This window comes from Poecilia reticulata, chromosome 5, assembly GCF_904066995.2.
Source record: "Poecilia reticulata chromosome 5, P_reticulata-male-v2, whole genome shotgun sequence".
NCBI lineage: Eukaryota > Metazoa > Chordata > Actinopteri > Cyprinodontiformes > Poeciliidae > Poecilia > Poecilia reticulata.
Window position 1 is genome coordinate 3,641,234 of NC_088834.1, and position 17,268 is coordinate 3,658,501.

General features: G+C 38.8%; 1 protein-coding gene across 1 annotated transcript in view; it reads left to right on the top strand.

Moving 5' to 3' along the window:
• Window positions 1–17,268, top strand: part of il17rd (interleukin 17 receptor D) — a 37,221-nt gene continuing 19,953 nt past the window's right edge. Inside the window, exons 1-2 of the mRNA XM_008408391.3 lie at window positions 1–181; window positions 13,405–13,459. Coding sequence (XP_008406613.1) covers window positions 68–181; window positions 13,405–13,459 — 169 coding nt within the window. The 5' untranslated portion in view covers window positions 1–67. The remainder of the gene's footprint in view (window positions 182–13,404; window positions 13,460–17,268) is intronic.

Below are 17,268 nucleotides of genomic sequence, written 5' to 3' on the forward strand. Positions count from 1 at the left end.
GTGTCAGAGTCTCCACGTAAAAACCTGGGGAGTCGGAGCTCAGAGCAGCTCAGGACCTGCGAGCGGAATGGCGGCTCCTCGGAGTTTCTTCTTCTCTGTCTGCGGGGTTTTTCTGCTTTTCGCCTCTGGATCCGGGACATCCGGCTACAGGCGAGCAAACCAGGAGCGTTGCGGCTACAAGGTAAAAAGCAAAACAAAGCAAATATAAAATCACAACTTTTATAGTAGCTTTCAGCGGTAGAGAGGTTTGTTTCTGGTCAGAGGAGAGGAGAGCGGGTCTCCCTACCTGGGCTGCAGCAGACAAACTTCCTCGATGTGTTTCTCATAATACTGAAGTTTGGATGCATTTCAGTACATTTAAATGTTTGTTAACAGCTTTTAGCCACGTTTTCCACACATACCAGCAGTTAAACATGAGCTATTCCTTATAGTGATCTTAAATAAAACACCTGGTGTGTTAAAAATGTCTCAGCAATCTGTGTTTTTCTGATGGATTTTAAAGTATTAAACCAGAATAGACTTAATTTTTCTTAAGTTGTATTTTTTTGTCAGACTTTTCTGTTGGATATATAATTGTCAAAAAACAGAAGATTTTAGGTAGATTCAGTTTATCTTAAAACTCCTGTTCTGATTTAAAGCTTCGTGGAAAAAGAAACAAGTAGACCCCAGATTTTACATAAATAAAGACAAACAAACAAACAAACAAAGCTATCAGATGGTTGATGATGGGTTAAGACACAACTGTTTTAAGTCTTTATCCATTTGGAATAATTTATTTTTAATGTGCTGTAAACTCATTGCATACAGATATTATTTAGTTTGATTCCTTCTTTGTTGCTTAACACCCGACTGTTTCAGGTATGAAATGTTTGGTTTTGACCGCACATCAATTCCCAAGATAACTTTCTAGAATCTGGTTTCTACGCCGCAGTGAGTAAACGTGAGTTTACGTTTACATGTCAACAGCTAAGCTACAGAGTTATTAATGGTTAAATATGTAGGAAATAATTTGCCTGTTTTACTCAGAAAATGTGGCTAAGCACCAATATCAGTGGAGGTGGAGTTTAAAACGTTTTCAGATCCACATCTAATTGAATGAACATATTTATGACCAATTATCTCCAGTTTTAAAAATAAAACAGAAAATATTTATGAATGAATATTAATAAGTGTGTGTGTGTGTGTGTGTGTGTGTGTGTGTGTGTGTGTGTGTGGTGTTGTATGGGGCTCAAAGTGGCTGCTTATGCCTTGGGCCGGCCCTGGTGGTTTTACATACTTTGGTACGGATCTGGATCCATTTGGGAAACGATTGGCTTTCGATTCGATCCGTTAGTCTTCAGTGATGTCTGTTCCAAGTCCCCACTGTCTTCATGTAAAAAAAAAATTTCTGTGCATTTCTTTCAAGACGAGATGAGAATTAGATTTTTAATTTTTTGCAGTTTGAATCAGAATCGGTGCTGCTTGTGTCATTGTTTGGTTGGTTTCTGATGGAGTCGACGGGTTGGTGTCGGGTTTTCTACTGTTGATAGACGATTCCTACCTTCCTTTGATGCTTTTCTGTGTGTCATCCTGGTTTCCTCTTTACAGCTTTGAAGTGTTTTCTACAGGAAGCCTCACACTGTTTACTCTGCTGAAGCATTCCTTCCTGCAGCCCCACCCCCAAACACACACACACACAGCCACACACACACACACACTGTCTCCTGCTTCCTGTCCTTTCAGATCAAAGCGTGCAGGATGGGGGCGTGCCGCCCGGCTCTGCTACAGGTGTGAGCTTATTAAAGCCTCTGTCTGGTAATTTCATGTCTGTTTGAAAAGAGTCCTGCTTTGGTCTGGCATGATATTTCATGACTGATCAAATTATAGGCACTTCAGGACCCAGAGGCTTGTCTCTTTGGTCCTTTTAGCTCCTGGTGGAAGAATCTGCGTGTTTTGCGGGTTTTTGGTCTTCAACTTTGAAGGCAGATGTTTCCAACAGGCAAAAGCTGCTCGGTTAGTTGCACAGTAAATGAAAGTGTGCTCCATAATTTCCATTCTGATGATTAATATTTTTGAAGGAAAACAATCGAGATGTTTTTATTTCCACTATATTTGTTGTTTTTGGGTGTTGTTTTTTTTTAATTTTGGATATTTAAGATGTCTTCCATTTCCAGTGTTAAAGATGAAGTGTTTAACTTTTATGGAGAATATATATTTTTAAACTGTCATCATGTTGTCACAGTTTATGAGACAGACGATCTGTGAAAAGATCGATCTCCTTCACTTTCTCCCTGAGTTGCTATTGCCATCTGAAGAAATGCGCCGCAGATCAAAAACCACCAATCGTATCCAAGAGGCGGGTCTTAGCGCTGTCAATCAACCTCATGTATGTGGTGCTAAATGTGCTAATGGGGAAAAACATAACTTACCGTTCCAGGAAAACGATTTATTTGCCATCATCAATGGCTATGCTAACTAGCCTGAGCATTCACAAGAGGCTATGCTAGCCACAAGGTACCTCTCCAGCTAGCTTATGGTGCTAAGACCTCCTTCCTGCCTCTGATTGGTTGTTTCCAGTTATCTCTGGGAGAGGGCAGAGGAGCTCAATTTTTTCTGGTGCCCACCACTGAATATTATGTTTTAATTCCTTTAAAGCTACAACTTTACCCTACGCATTAGCACTTTAGCATTAGCTTCTGCTAAGGACATGTCGGTGTAGTGGTTTACCATTTGCAGAACTATTGTTTATGATTAGAGCTTTAGGGTTAGCAGTGCCCACCACTGAGGATTGTGTTGTAATTCCTATAAGCTACAGCTTGAGCATTTTTGTTTTTATGATCAGTGTTTTCCTTGATTTAATTTAAAGAAGTAGAAAGTACGCACAGATAAGTTTGTATGTTCTGGGCCTTCGAAAGAAAGTCACAATCTGAATCAGCAGCAGGTAAAAACCTAGTCGATGCAAACCTACAGTGTAACACTTGAGTTTTCTGGAGCCGATTTCTGGTTTCTTTTTAAAGTTATTTCTTTTATTGCACTGTGAATGTGGCAAAATGGAAAACTCTCCCAGAAGTCTGAACCTTCAGAAGCTCCCGCAGCTGCAGTAAACCTCCAGCAGAGCCTGGAGGAAACCATAGACCCACAGCGGGTCATCAGGAACATTTGGTCTGCACTGCAGATAAACATCTGTCTCTAAAGTCACAAAATCACCTTCAGGTTTTCAGTTTCAGTCTTCATGAACCAATACTCACCAAATGTAAGGAAACCTCAAACTCTGACTCAAGCATTCTAAAACAAATAGTTTCTAGGAACTAAAAAGCATCCCATAAATCTGATATACGAGCAGTTCCTGTGCTCTGGACACAAAGAGGAGAAGAAAGTGGTAAAACCATAAAAATGGAGGCTGGGGTACAAAAGCACAGCATGTTTTGAAGGAAGAACTGCTGTTGGGGTCACATTTAAAGGGCTCGTAAAAGCCGAGTTCAAGTGAACGGCTGATCGCTGGAGGCGTGTGAAGACAACAGGATGTGATGTCACCTGCAAATGGACTAACAGTTTGATGACTTTTACTCTGACATGCCAAATCTGATTATAGTCGACGTGAGTTTTATCTTCATGATGCATATAAATGATCCAAACTAGGTTGTTTTTAGTTCACTTTAATGTGAAACCGATTGTACTCCTTGAAAAACTGGTTTGATCCGACGTCCTGAACGTTTATTTAAACTTTTACAGAACAAAATTGAAGTTTTCAGCAAGCTTACATTCAATTACCAGTGGGGAAAAAAACATTTTTCAGTGTTTGACTTGGTAACTGAAGGAAAATGTCCGACTTTTACGTAAAACACTGCAAAAACACAAAATCTTACTTAATAATTTTGGTCCAGTTTCTAGTGGGAATATCTTATTACATTTGAAATAACTAACTTTTCAGCTAGAGTAACTCCTTACTATTGATGTCAGAAGTTCTAGTTCCATTTGCAGACTATTTCAATTATAACATATTATTTTCCCATGTAATAAGTGGAACTAGAACTTCTTCATCAATATTAATTAATATTAATTGTTGTATTTTATGAAATTATCTTTCTCTGTGAGGGGAAAATGTTTTGTATTATTATTTTTTATTATATATTTCTTTATATTCTTGGGTTTAAGTCAAGCCAATTAACAGTTTTCCCAGATTGAACAACTTAAATGTTCTTAGGCTTTAACAATGTTTCACCAACAACCGTCTCTCTTTTTTTTTGTTTTTCCTGCTGCCTTCTTGAACTTAACGAAGCGACCACATGAGCCGGTTCTCCACCTGCTGGTTCTGGTTCTGGTTGAAGTGGTTGGTTTCCTGTAGAGCAGAGCACAATGAATCCTGTTCCCAGCTGCAGTCCAAGACAAAAGAGCGGAACAACAGACCCGGTGGAGAGGCGGCTGAATGACTTTGAGTTCAGCAGCAGACAGACTGAGCTGGATAGAAACAACTGAATCTTTCAAAATAAAACTCCCACCACTGCTGATGGCGTTTTAATGGGTTTCCATTGAAACAGAAATCCCAGTCAATGTCAATTAGTTGATCTATTAATCTATTTTTAATGATTAAAGTCATGAGCTTAAAGTGGTAATTTAAATCATTTTCATCCTTATTTTTTATTGACCATATAATTGTGCGATCTTTTCTGTTTGTGGAAGTTTTTGTTTCGGTGCTGCATCCTGAACATGCAGGGTTTTTGTGGGGAAACATCCAGGTTGCTTTTAAAGAAACTTGCCTAAGCAGTGAAGTTTGTCCCAGAGCCGTTCAGGACGGGATGATGGATCCTTCCTTTCACGCACATCTGCTGAAGCGATCACATCCGCCTCCGTGGAGGAAAACCAGGAAATCTTCCTGCTTCCTCCACATCCTTCTCTGGATTTGTCATCCTTCTCGTTCTGCGGCGTCGTTCTGAATCGCGTCTCGTCGCCTTCCAGAGCCTCGGTGTGTTTTTGGCATCAGAGTCCGAGGTCGTCACGGCCGGATGGGCGGCCGATGCGAAACACGTGTCTTTTCTGCCGCTGTAGCGATGGAAACCAGGGTGGAATCAGATGCTCCTCCTGAGGCTCAAAACAAGCAAAGTGGGATATTTTGTTCCAGTTCCTAAAGGATTTCTGAAGGGGAAAAAAAACTTTTTTCTGCTCCTCTGACGTCAGGTAACATCCTAGAGGGCCCTTTGCTAAAGTGAGAATGCTTTTAGAATATATTCTGATCAGTTATCGTTAAGCCTTCAACCAAGTTTAAGTTTCAGGGTTTTCTCCAGTTTCTTTTTGTAACGGTGGTGAGATGAGACGATGCTGCTGATTAACGACCGTAATCAGACCTTCTAGCTCAGTGGTTCTTAACCGTTTTTTAGGTACCGAACCCCCCAGTTTCATATGCGCATTCACCGAACCCTTCTCATTCCCCTCCGCCGACACACAGAATACTTTGCGGTATTCTGATTTAGTAATGTAATTATATTAGTTGTGTTACCACCCCCACGCCACTAGAGGCAGTAGCAACCCTGAAAAGATGCGACTAAGGAGCAGATTTAGAAGTTAATCGAAAACTATAGAATTTGGTAAAAACTGTGAGTTTTGCTGAAGTAATTAAAGACACAAGTTCAAATCCATGCTGAGAGTGGAGCTCCTTCAATCAGGGCTCCTCCGCAGCTCTGATTGGCTAAGCAATGTAATGTGATCCTCTGATTGGCTAAGCAATGTAACGTGATCCTCTGATTGGCTAAGCAATGTAACGTGATCCTCTGCAGCAAGTGATGGCAAAGCGGGGCGTCATCACTACTTTACACAAGTGTGTTTGTATCTCCGCGGCAGAGGCTCTGCCGAACCCCTGAGACCGACTCATTGAACCCCTGGGGTTCGATCGAACCCAGGTTAAGAACCACTGGTAGTATAACTGTTTCATTATGCATGAAAGTCAAACTACATTAATTAACTACTCTGCTGTCATTCAAATGCAGATTGTCTCCATTATGGTCGTAAAATTAAGCTTGAACTAAAAATGCATTCAACTTGGCCTTTCTTTCTTTAACCTCTACTGAAAACTGTCAAAATTAAAATCACAAAATTACAATTGCACATGATTTACAGTTACATAATAAAATTACAGGAAGTAAATCAAAGCAATTATTTTATCAAATCAAACTAAATGCAGAATATTTTAATGAAGCATACCAGTCTGATTTCTATGCACATTTGTAATTTAGGCCAGTTTAATAAATGGTTGAGTCCCAAAAGCTACTGGATGTTTTTGCTGCTCTACAATCTCAAATTTAAATAAATGCAAATAATATGGCTAACAAAAGATTTATTTGTTGGGTTTTTTTATTATCGTTTTTAATTCTCTGCATCATTTTTTTCCTGATCAGTGAAATTTTAATTTGTTTTAAATGCATCACCAGCTGACAGTGATGCTGGACAAGGTCCGCACCGAACCATACGGCGGCCGCAAATGGCCCACAAACCGCACTTTGGACACGCCCCGATTACTCTATAAAATAATCGATTAGTAAATCAATCGTTACTTGCAGTCCTCATTCAGAGCTGAGTAGTAGCTAGTTACATTTACTCAATTGCATTTATTTAAGTAACTATTTTAAAATGTACCTTTAGGAGTATTTTTACTACATTGTACTTTTTACTTGAGTAATATTATTATAAAGTATCTCTTCTTGAGTAAAATTTCTGGATTTTCTGCCCACTGAATGAAAAACTAACATGTTTTAACCAGAAACAGACACACAGCTGCAGTTCTTAAAGTTTCATAAGTAAGAAACTGATTTAGAAAAAAATTATATTATCTGATTATTTTTTGTTACTTATATGAATTTTGTTGTTTTGGTCTTTAAAATACCAAACTTTCCACTTCATAATCTGGTCTCTCTTTTTGCTTTAGTGAAAATATGTTGAAGTGGTGCTACTCTTGGTTGAGTGTATTTCTTTATCCTCTGGTTGTCACCTGCAGAGGAAACCCAGGTGTTACCTGCAGGTCATGTGACTCGTCTGTTTGCAGAGCGGCCAGGACTTGCCTTGACTCCTATCTTTGTAATGAGAGCGAAGCGAGTAAAAAGCTTTTTTTTAAAGGACAAACCTTCACAGCGGGATCAGAGTGGCTCCTCCGGGGTGAGGAGGAAGGAGGCCGGTGCTGGGTGGGGGGGTCATTGAGGAGCAGTCATGCAGGAGGAGGAAGCTGCAGGTTTTGTTCCTGCGGTGGGAAATCTCTGGTTGGCTGCTCCTGAACACACGCTCACACACAGCGCAGGCTTTGTTGCTCCTCGCTCCGGCTTGGAGATTATTCCTCCAGCATTCGCTGCAGATCTGAGATCAGCTGATAAGAGGAGGAGAGTTAAAGTCTGTATGTGGTGCTCAGAGTTCAGCTCTGTGTGTTTTTTAAATGTGATCAAAATGTTTAATTTGGTTTCATTTCTGGGTAAATAGCAGATTTTCTGCTCTGGCTATGATTGGTTACAACTCAAACTGAAAACAGGAGAAAAACAAAAGCAACGATGTGAAAATCTGCACTTTGCATGTTAGTTAATAAAGGGAAGATACTTAGGATTATTTGTCCTTTGAGGAGGAAAACGTCAAGAGAATTGGAGCTTGGAGACATCCAAAACCGGCACCCTGCAGATATATTTAAAAGCTCTCTGTAATGCACAAGCCTAGTCACTTTCGTTAGCTGAAATAAATAAAAACGGCAATTAAGGGGGGAAAATATAACTGGAACTATATAGTGTTATATAAAACTAACAAACATACCGAAATGTTAGATTTAATATCTTGTGAATTTTTTTTTATGTCAAATTATGGCGCTTCATACTTTACGCTATGCTGGTCCACAAAATGGCGACAGAAACATTTGGGAGAAAACTGGAGTTAGTTTTTGTTTAAAAACATTTTAGTAAATTTTCTGAACATCTTCTGTTGAGCAGCCAACCGATTAATACATAAACACAATACTTTGACTTTTTTTTTATTCGGCACCTAAAAATTAACCAGGATGAAAAAACAGAAGTTACTTTCACTAATAAAAACTAAAACTAAACATTATAATAACTAATAGAAACTAGTTAAAACTATCTGAACTTTATCTTCTAATGGAAAAAAACCTAATTGATGCTTTTGAGGATCAGAGAAGTCTTACAATTAAAAAAAAAACAAAATATTACCAAGTATTTCTGGTGTAGCTTAGTGCAAAAAGCTTAGCTGACTGCGGAACTAGAACTTTTTCGTCAATATTTAGGAATTATTGACTAGAAACAAGCTCATGTATGCTGCTGAAAAGCTACTTAATTTCACTTACAATGAGACGTTTTCCCATGTTATTAGAGAAATAATCTGCCATTGGAACAAGTACTTTTTCATCACAACTCAGGAATTATTCACTTGAAACAAGGTTATATTTCTTGCTGGAAAGTCACCTGTAAGCTAGTTTAGTCTTATTTTAAATGCGCCAAGATATTTGCATTGGAAACTTTACCAAACTAGAACTTTTTCATGAATATCGAGGAATTATTGACTTAAAACAACGGGCTAAAAGGTTATCAGTGAGTTAGTTTTGTCTTACTTCAAGAGTACAAAGACGTTTGGTCTAAACTAGACCAAAATTGTTTGGTAAGGTTTTCTGTTTCTCCAGTTCGGTAAACTAATGAAAGCGGTTTGTCTCTGATGAACAGGATCCTGACAGGAGTCTCTGCGTGACTGATGATTCCCGCTGCAGGTTTCCTTAATCCAGCTTTAATCCCGCCTCTCTCTGCCCGTTTACGCTGATTAAAGGTCAGACGGGAATTTGTTTCTCCCCACATCTGGAACTGGTCCGGTCACTCTAAACAAAACGAGGGAGAGGAGAAGTCTGCTACGTGAACCTGAAAAGCTGTAATTGAAGGAGTTCCTGTTTAATCAGATCCCAGCATCTCTTCTTTCCCCGCAGGCGTTCAGATTACCTCTCCCTCCGTTTCCTCCAATCCTGCCACCGCTCCTCCCTCTGGTTTGATTAATTGCAGTTTTAGCTAAGTGAGGCTGCAATTAGCTGTCTGATTACAACGGGAGCCGAGTTTGAGTCTGTGTGGCTCGGGGATTCCCAGGGGAAACTCTTTCCTCTCTGATCCTTTGGGTTTTTTGTTTTTTCCTGTGTTTATGTTTTTCTTATGTCCCTTTTAGAAAGTGGATTTTTGCAGGGAAATCAGCAGGAGGTTGAACAGCTGCTCTTCAGTCCATCTAACTTTACTTTTCATCGTTTGCCATTTTTTCTCTGGCGTTTTTGCAGCGGTTCGCTGATGTGTCTCTGTCTGTTTGGCCCCCGGGCTCTGGAGCCAGATGGAGCTAAAACAGTAATTACTCGTTAAAAACAACACCTGGGAACAGGAAAGAAGAAAGCTCTCGCTCTCTCTCTGTCTGTTGGACTCTACACTGCAAAAACACAAAATCTTACCAAGTAGTTTTGGTGCAGTTTAGTGAAAATATCTTGGTACACTTGAAATAAGACAAAACTGCCTTACACGTAACTTTTCAGCAACATATATAAGCCCATTTTAAGCCAATAATTCTTTATTATTGACATAAAAGTTCTAGCTCCACTGACGGATCAATTCACTAATAATTTGGGAAAAATGTCTTGAAATAATCTGCCAGTGGAATTAAACGTTTACATCAATATTAAGGAAAGTAATAATTTAGTTTTAACTTGTCAGCATTTCTTGTTAGGTTAGTCTGATTTCAGGATATTTGCTCAAGAAACAAAACCAAAATACTTGGTAAGATTTTGTGTTTTTGCAGCAAAATTGTAAATTTTCCTTCAGCAGGTCAAACACTAAAACTCATATTTTTTTTACCCACTGGTATTTGCTGAAAACTTTCCTTTTTGTTTGGTAAATGCAGTTTTGAAGCTGCACTGCAAAAACAAACGTCTTACCAAGAATTTTAGTCCAGTTTCTGGTGCAAACATCTTATTACACTTTTCAGCAGGATATGAGTTTATTTTAAGCCAATAATTCTTTAATATCGCTGAAAAATTATTACTGATAACACTTTCATTACCAGTTTCGTTTGCCAGTGAAACTGGTAATTTTTCATCAGTATTAAGCAGTTATTACCTTAAAACTTATCCTGAGGAAAAGTTACTCACTAAGTTAGTGTCGTCTTATTTCAGGTTATATTTGCAATAGAAACTGGACCAAAAATACTTGATGTTTTGTTTTTGCCATGCAAAACTTCCCTGAGTTCAAATTTCTGTTTTCATGTCATGAATATTCAGCATTGAAACTTAATTTTTAACTGGGGGCAGGAAATGTCACTGGCTGAGAATAAGAAGTTTGGAGTGCGAACTCTCACCTTCCCCCCCAGACTAAAGTCGTTAAGTGTTATTCGTCTTCAGGAAGCTGGTAATTGCTGTGGGAGGAAGGGGTCTGTGTAACAAACACTTGTATTACGGCAGACAGCAGTGTTGCCTCCTTATTCGTGTGATTGAAGCTACCTTGTTGCCCCAGTGGGGGTCCGAACACACACAGCCAATAACAGCTTTTGGTGACAGAAGGTGCAAAGCTTTTTGATCGTAACAATCAAAAACTCTGGCAAGAATCTGCTTTAAACTTTGAAGAGGAGGAGAAAAGGAGGAATAAAGTGATTTCTCACTTTACGCAGTTTCTGCCTTTCCCTGTGGGGAGGCGGCAGATCTCCTCTGGATTTCCTAAAACGGGTTTTATTATTCTTATTGTTTCGTAACCCTGTAGTGGAGGTGGTTACAGCAGGAAAACGCGACCCATACCTGGCAGTCTGAATGGCCCGGTACCAAAACTCCCAAACAATCAAGATATGCTCCATATGTGGCACTAAAACAAAGGCATTTTCAAAGTGTCTGAACGGTTGGAAAACATTTTATCTGTTTTTTAGCCCCATTTAGTCCAACTAGAAAAGTCCGGTTTGCCTAGAGAGTCCAGTTCGTTTTTCAAGCTGTGAATACGTAATCCAACTGATGTGGATCAAAACACGCTCTGCATCCAGAACCAGAACCGAACACTGAGAAGCAGCACTCAGCTTCCACGCACCACAAGTCTGGAACAAACTCCCAGAAAACTGCAAAACAGCCGAAACAGTGAGTTCCTTTAGAATAAAACCCCAGCTGGATAGAGTTGCTTTTGAGACAATATAAATGAAACATTAATGAACATTATGGTGACAAAGTGTTTCAGTGAATTTGTACGTTTGTGTTTTTACGATGCAAAGCGTTTTGAAATGTCTTGTTGCTATACAATTAAACTTGACTGACTGATCGTAGCGTAGTGCTAGCAGGAGACTTTGGTCGTCGTCTTTCGCCAAAGACAAAAGAGAAATCCTCCAATCGCTAAAATCTCCATTTTGTTTCCATTTTGTGAAGAAGTAAGTAGCACTCTGTCTTCTTCACAGGTTTTCATGTTGTTTCCTTCACTGGTTCTTGGTTCCTGCTCATAGTTCTGGTGCAGAAATATATCTTATTTATTTACGCCACTGTAAAGTGTCTTGCAAACTATCTCTAGTTGAGTCCAACTTTTTATCCAGAATATAAAATTATCCAAATCGAATCCAAAATGGTTTTAACTGCAGCTTAGAAAAATAAAAATTCCCTAAAGGCTCCTCTGCCTCCGTGTTGCACATTAATGCTTAAATGTTTTTGATGTACATGATTATAATGTTCTTTGTCATGTTGCTCAAAAAGTGGCAATAAAGGCAACTTGTTGGTGAAAATCATAAAAAATGTTTGTCTCCCAGGGGAAAAACTTCCCTGTATTGTAATTGACCCTCTCAGTTCATGCTGCCAGCGGGACATCAGGACACACAGCCGTACGTAAACCCTCAGGGTCAAAGGTCAACCCAGCAGTGCAGACAGGCTGAAGGCAATGTCTAAAAAAAGATTACAAAGTGTTTGAGGATTTCCAAATGTCCAGTAAATATTTTTACAGCATTTGTTGTCCCGACTTCTTCAAAGTTGATGGTCAGGAGTTGAGTTTGGGCTCCAGCTTTCGTTGGAGGAATGTTGGGCGCCAATGAAGGTTTTCACAAGTACATAATTACCAGCAGATGTGTATGTGTTTGTAAGGACGGGTTGTTGTGGTACAGTGGCTGCTAATAAGCACGCTACACCTCCTATAGCATCCACTCACACACAGCTGGGTTTCCACCTTATTGCTTTCAGGTGTGTATTTGCGGTTCTTGCATGTGGCCACAGCCTGACACCTCTAACGAGACTAAAAGTGGAACGTTGTATGTGTAGGACAACATAAAAGGCAATGTGAGAGCTATAAAATTGGTAGACCTTTGTTGAAATACGCCTGAAGGGACAATATGTTTTTGTGCAGGAGAGAGAAGAAGGAGTATATGGTAACTTCAGGCTGCAGGGTTGGCTTTGGATGTAGTGATCAATGATGTGATTCATATCTTCTTTACAAATTTCCCAATCCTAGACAGGAAAAAGTAATTAAAATCAACAAAATGTGTATTACAGACAAAGACAGTTGGTGGTTCTTCATCAACTCTGACCTCAACAGCCAATATGGCTGCCACTTTTGTGAATAAATGCTGCTTATTTACAATTCTGCCATATATTGAGCATGTGCCAATATGTTTAAATGGATAAAGCTCAGAGAACAACATTTTTATCAACGTGTAAATGTTAACAGAACAGCTATGAAATCCCTCTGGCTTTCCAACTAGAACACTGTTAAGTTTGGAGTGACCTTCCAAAGCTATAGAAGCTGCTAGGAAAGTGCAGAATGTATAAAAATGATACAATTAGTAAATATAACTACACACTTTAGAAACACACATTACAAATGAAAATGCATTCCTTATTCATTTGTTTTTATTAGTGCCTTAAATGTTGTGGGGACATTTGTAGATTTTATTTTCATTTGATGTAGTTTTATTTAACCTATAAACCATTTTTAAAATGTACATCTGTTTATATCCATTTCATTTTCACCTTTAATTTTCTTTTTTTCATTAAGTGTATTATTTCCTAGCTTGAGTCTCTTTTTGGAGTTAGCATAAACATCTAGCTAATTACTTAACAGCAGTCCTCTTATACCAGCAGCTAGCTGCTTATGCTAACAACAAGCTGCATTTGCTAGCTAATTAGGCTAACATAAAGGTACATTGAATAACTGATTAAATGTTTCCGGAACCATTGTCTTGTCCCTTGTCATAAAAAACAGATGCATATTGAACTACAGAAGAGAAGAAACCTTATCTGCTCTGACTTCACGCTTTACCTAAATGTTGTGATGTTTTACGGTATGAAGCTGGATATTTTTATTAAAATGGGTTCATACTCTCTTTTAAACTATGAAGGGTGTAATCCCAGATATAAAGTGGGAGCTGGTTTACTGATTTTGCCATTTTAAGCTTTGAATTGTCTCCATTTCTGTCTTGCAGGTGCAGTCTGCTGCAGAGGGAGTTCGTAAATTGTTCGTCACCTTCAGGACTGACAGTGAGTTTTTCTCTGAACTGAATGACTGAGTTATCTTGATTCTGATTTCATTGAGTTGGAACAGTAAGAAACGGACAAATTGCTGTCCCCTTCGGTTCCTATTTGTTCTTCACTACTAATTTTAACAACACAAGAGTGTAGTTGCCTACAGTGCCCCGTGTGGCGTGAACTCGGAGCATGATGTGCAGTAGGTTATCGGTTCTGAACACGTTGGTGATTCTTGGCAGCCTATATTTGTGCTTAGGAAGTTTCCGCTTAAAGTTATCACTCCTGCAAAAATCCAATTTTGTGGTTTTGAGCTTTTTTATGTTAAGTTTTAATTTGGTTTAAGAGTGCATTCACATTTGTCTAGAAAGTAATCTGACTGGTCTGCCTACAAATGGAAGTGAACTATAGCACAGGGCACTCGGGGTAAATACGACCAACACAATGCTAGCATTAGCACGAGAAATGGCTTGTGATCTTTAGTCAAAGACAAAAGAGAAATCCTACAACCGCTAAAATCTGACGCCACTCCATTTTTGTTTACATTTCGTGAAGAGGCAAGAAAAGCTCAGGGTCTTCTTCAAAGGCTTTTGTGTCATTTCCTTCAGTGCTTCTTGGTGCAGCGCCCCCACAGGTTAGGAAGGGAACATTTTTTAAAAGCGTTTGGATCATTTAACATTGCAGTATGAACGAAAACCACAGCAGCTGAAAATGTGACAAATGTTGCGACTTTGGTCCCACATTATTATTGTGTCTGGTAGACACTAAAATTATGTGGGAGTACACCCTGAAGCAGGGGTGGGCCATCCTGGTCCTCGAAGGCCGGTATCCTGCACCTCTTACATGTCTCCCTGGTCCAACACACAAGAATCCAACAGTTGAATCACCTCCTAAGTGCAGTCAGGTTCTCCAGAGTCCTGCTAACGACCTCATTATTTGACTCAGGTGTGTTGGAGTAGAGACGCATCTATAAGTTGCAGGAGACGGGCCCTCCAGGCCTGGAGTTGCCCATCGCTGCCCTAAAGAATAGGTTTCATCCTTCATACCCACCAACAGTGTTGATTTCCTCATCTCCAGCATTTCTTAAAGTCCCTGAAAATTCATCACCAGATGACATTTACTGCTTTGAATTCATTTTAAAAAATTAATTTTTACTAAAAAAAAAGTAGAAAAAAAAGTGGTCAGGCATTATTAGATTGTTTCCATTGTCTGTCTTTTTCCTCCATTTTTTTTTTATTTTATTTTTTTTTACAAGTCCCCCGGTGTCACCCTCTATTACTTCCCCCATCCGCTGCCTCCTTCATCTTTTGTTCCTTTAACTCGTAAAGTCAAGTTCCTGAGCCGTGGCCAATCCCTGCCTCCTGCTTTTGTCCGTGACCATGAGTGAAGAAAAGCTTTAAAATCTCTTTTTGTACGTCACTTTTTGTGTGTTTGAATGTCTTGGTAGTTTTTAGTAAAGTAAATGCAGCACTTATTTATTTATATATTAGATACAGTTTTTGTGTGCTTGTGCTGGTCTGAGGCTGCAAAAACACAAGATTTTTCCAACTATTTTTGGTCCAGCTTCTAATGTAATAATCTTAGTACAATTTAAGACAAAACTAATTCACAAGTAACTTTTCAGCAAGATGTAGGAGTTTTTTTTAAGCCAGTAATTCTTTAGTATTGATGAAGAAAAGCCAATTCCACTGGAGACACTTGTCCTGCTGAAGTAAAATAATCTGCCAGCGAAAGTAGCATTTTTAAATTAATTTTAAGAATTTATTGACTTAAAACAAACTCCTACATCTTGCCGAGACATGGCCTGTGAAGTAGTTTTGTTTTATTTCAAGTGTGCTAATATTTTTGCAATAGAATACCAAAAACCAAAAATAGTTGGTAAGATTTTGTGTTTTTCTAGTGATACAGGATCTACATTATATATCCAAATGACTTGTTTTCTTACTTTGAAGTACAAAATCTAGAAGTGTCCAAATTGCATGGAGATTTTTATGAATAATAATTGTTCAAAAGTTTGGTTTTTTTAATTGCCATCATCTATTTTTTTTAATGCTATTTGTTTTGCGTTTTTTTTTTTTTTTTTTTTTTACCCACTTTGGATCCCTTTAATTTTAACACATAAATCAACGAATGTTTTCTAGAGAAGATATTTAATTTTGTTTTATCCAAATTTGCAGTATATCTGGGATTATTGAGGGGTCAGGAGGTCATGGGACTTTGAAGTGTTGCTTTTGAGAAATAAAAGTTAAAACCTTCATACTTTGAAGCAAATTAAGGCACTGGAGCATGTTGGCGTGACAATCCTTCCTGCTGGACACACCTCAGTGGTTCCTCTCCTCCAGCTGGATGGAGGACGAAGGAGGAGAGTCGGGCCTCCTTTCTAGTTCCAGTGATGTCACGGGGAATATGAAGCGAGGAGACCTTTGACCTCCAGTCAGTTGTTGATGAGCAGAGACGAGGTGTGAATAAATTTAAACCGGGTTGCTGCTGAGGCTTAAATTGTATTAACATTTTATTAAAATTTGTAAATTTCTTCATTCAAATGTCCTGAAGGCTTTTGTTTGTTTCATACCCAAAAATGTTGCAAGGAAACATCATCAAAAAGTTTTTAAGGAAACGCAGCAGATTGCATCGAGTCATTGACTTTAAGCAATCCCTCCTAGAGAGCATGCATGTAGCGACAGCGGAGAAGAAAAACTCCCCATTAACACGATAAAACCTGCAATAGAACAAGCGGCCATCTGGGACGAAAGAGCCGAGACATAAAAAAGAAACGCATGAACTGATGTAGGATTATTTTTGGTGTTGGCAGCTGATGCTGCCAAAGCAGATGAGAGAAAAATAACTGACAGAAAACAAAACGTTAAAGGGATCCACGATTAGTTGCAACAATCAACTTTATTTGGGAAATATTCATTTTAGATTTAAAAACAATTATGTAATAAATAAAGTAGATAAAAATAACACAATGGGCTTTACTGTGATTGATTAAGCAGCTTCTTTTTCAGAGGTTCTGGTCCAGAAAAACCACTTATGACTTGTCAGAATTTAAAAGAAGAGATTTTAGAGTCATCCAGGTTTTAACGTCCTCCAGACATGCCTGTAATCTACCCAACGGATTGGATCCATCATGGATACATACAACTGAGTATCATCAGCATAATGGAGGATATTTATCCCAGGCTGCCTGATAATTGGACCAATTGGAAGATTTATTTATTTACATATGTATTTACAATAAATCTTCCCACTTGAGGGTGACTTGTGGAGTTCCACAGGGCTCTGTGTTTGGACCAATTGTTTTTAAAAAAAAAAAAAAAGTTAGAGAATTTGCAATTTACAAGTTTTTTTTGCTCTATTTAAATGCATGTCTGTATTATGTGGTGTACCACAGGGCTCTCTTCTTGGATCAGTTCTTTTGTAACAAACCCAGATCTCAAAGAATGATAATGAACTCTAAAAGTTTTTACACATATGGATTTTGAGGAAGAGACGAACCCTCTCCATCATCCATCTTCTTCATCCTGCCCTGGAAGTTGAATCCCAACTGGAAGGAGAAACAAAAGGAGAAGGCGGGACCCATCTCCATCCTTCACTGAAATCTGTCTCCCAGACTTTGTCTTATGATATAAATCTGTGGACAAAGATTCAATAGGAAGAAGAATAGTGACAAAATCCTTTCCCTTCCTATTAAATTCTATGAAAGATGAAGGAGGAGGAAGAGGAGCAGCCAGCTGTGACCTTCTTCCTTCAGGCCTGAACATGACCCGGCTCTGAGGAAGAAGAGCACTGATTCGTGTCTAAACTCACGCCTCCTTTTTTTT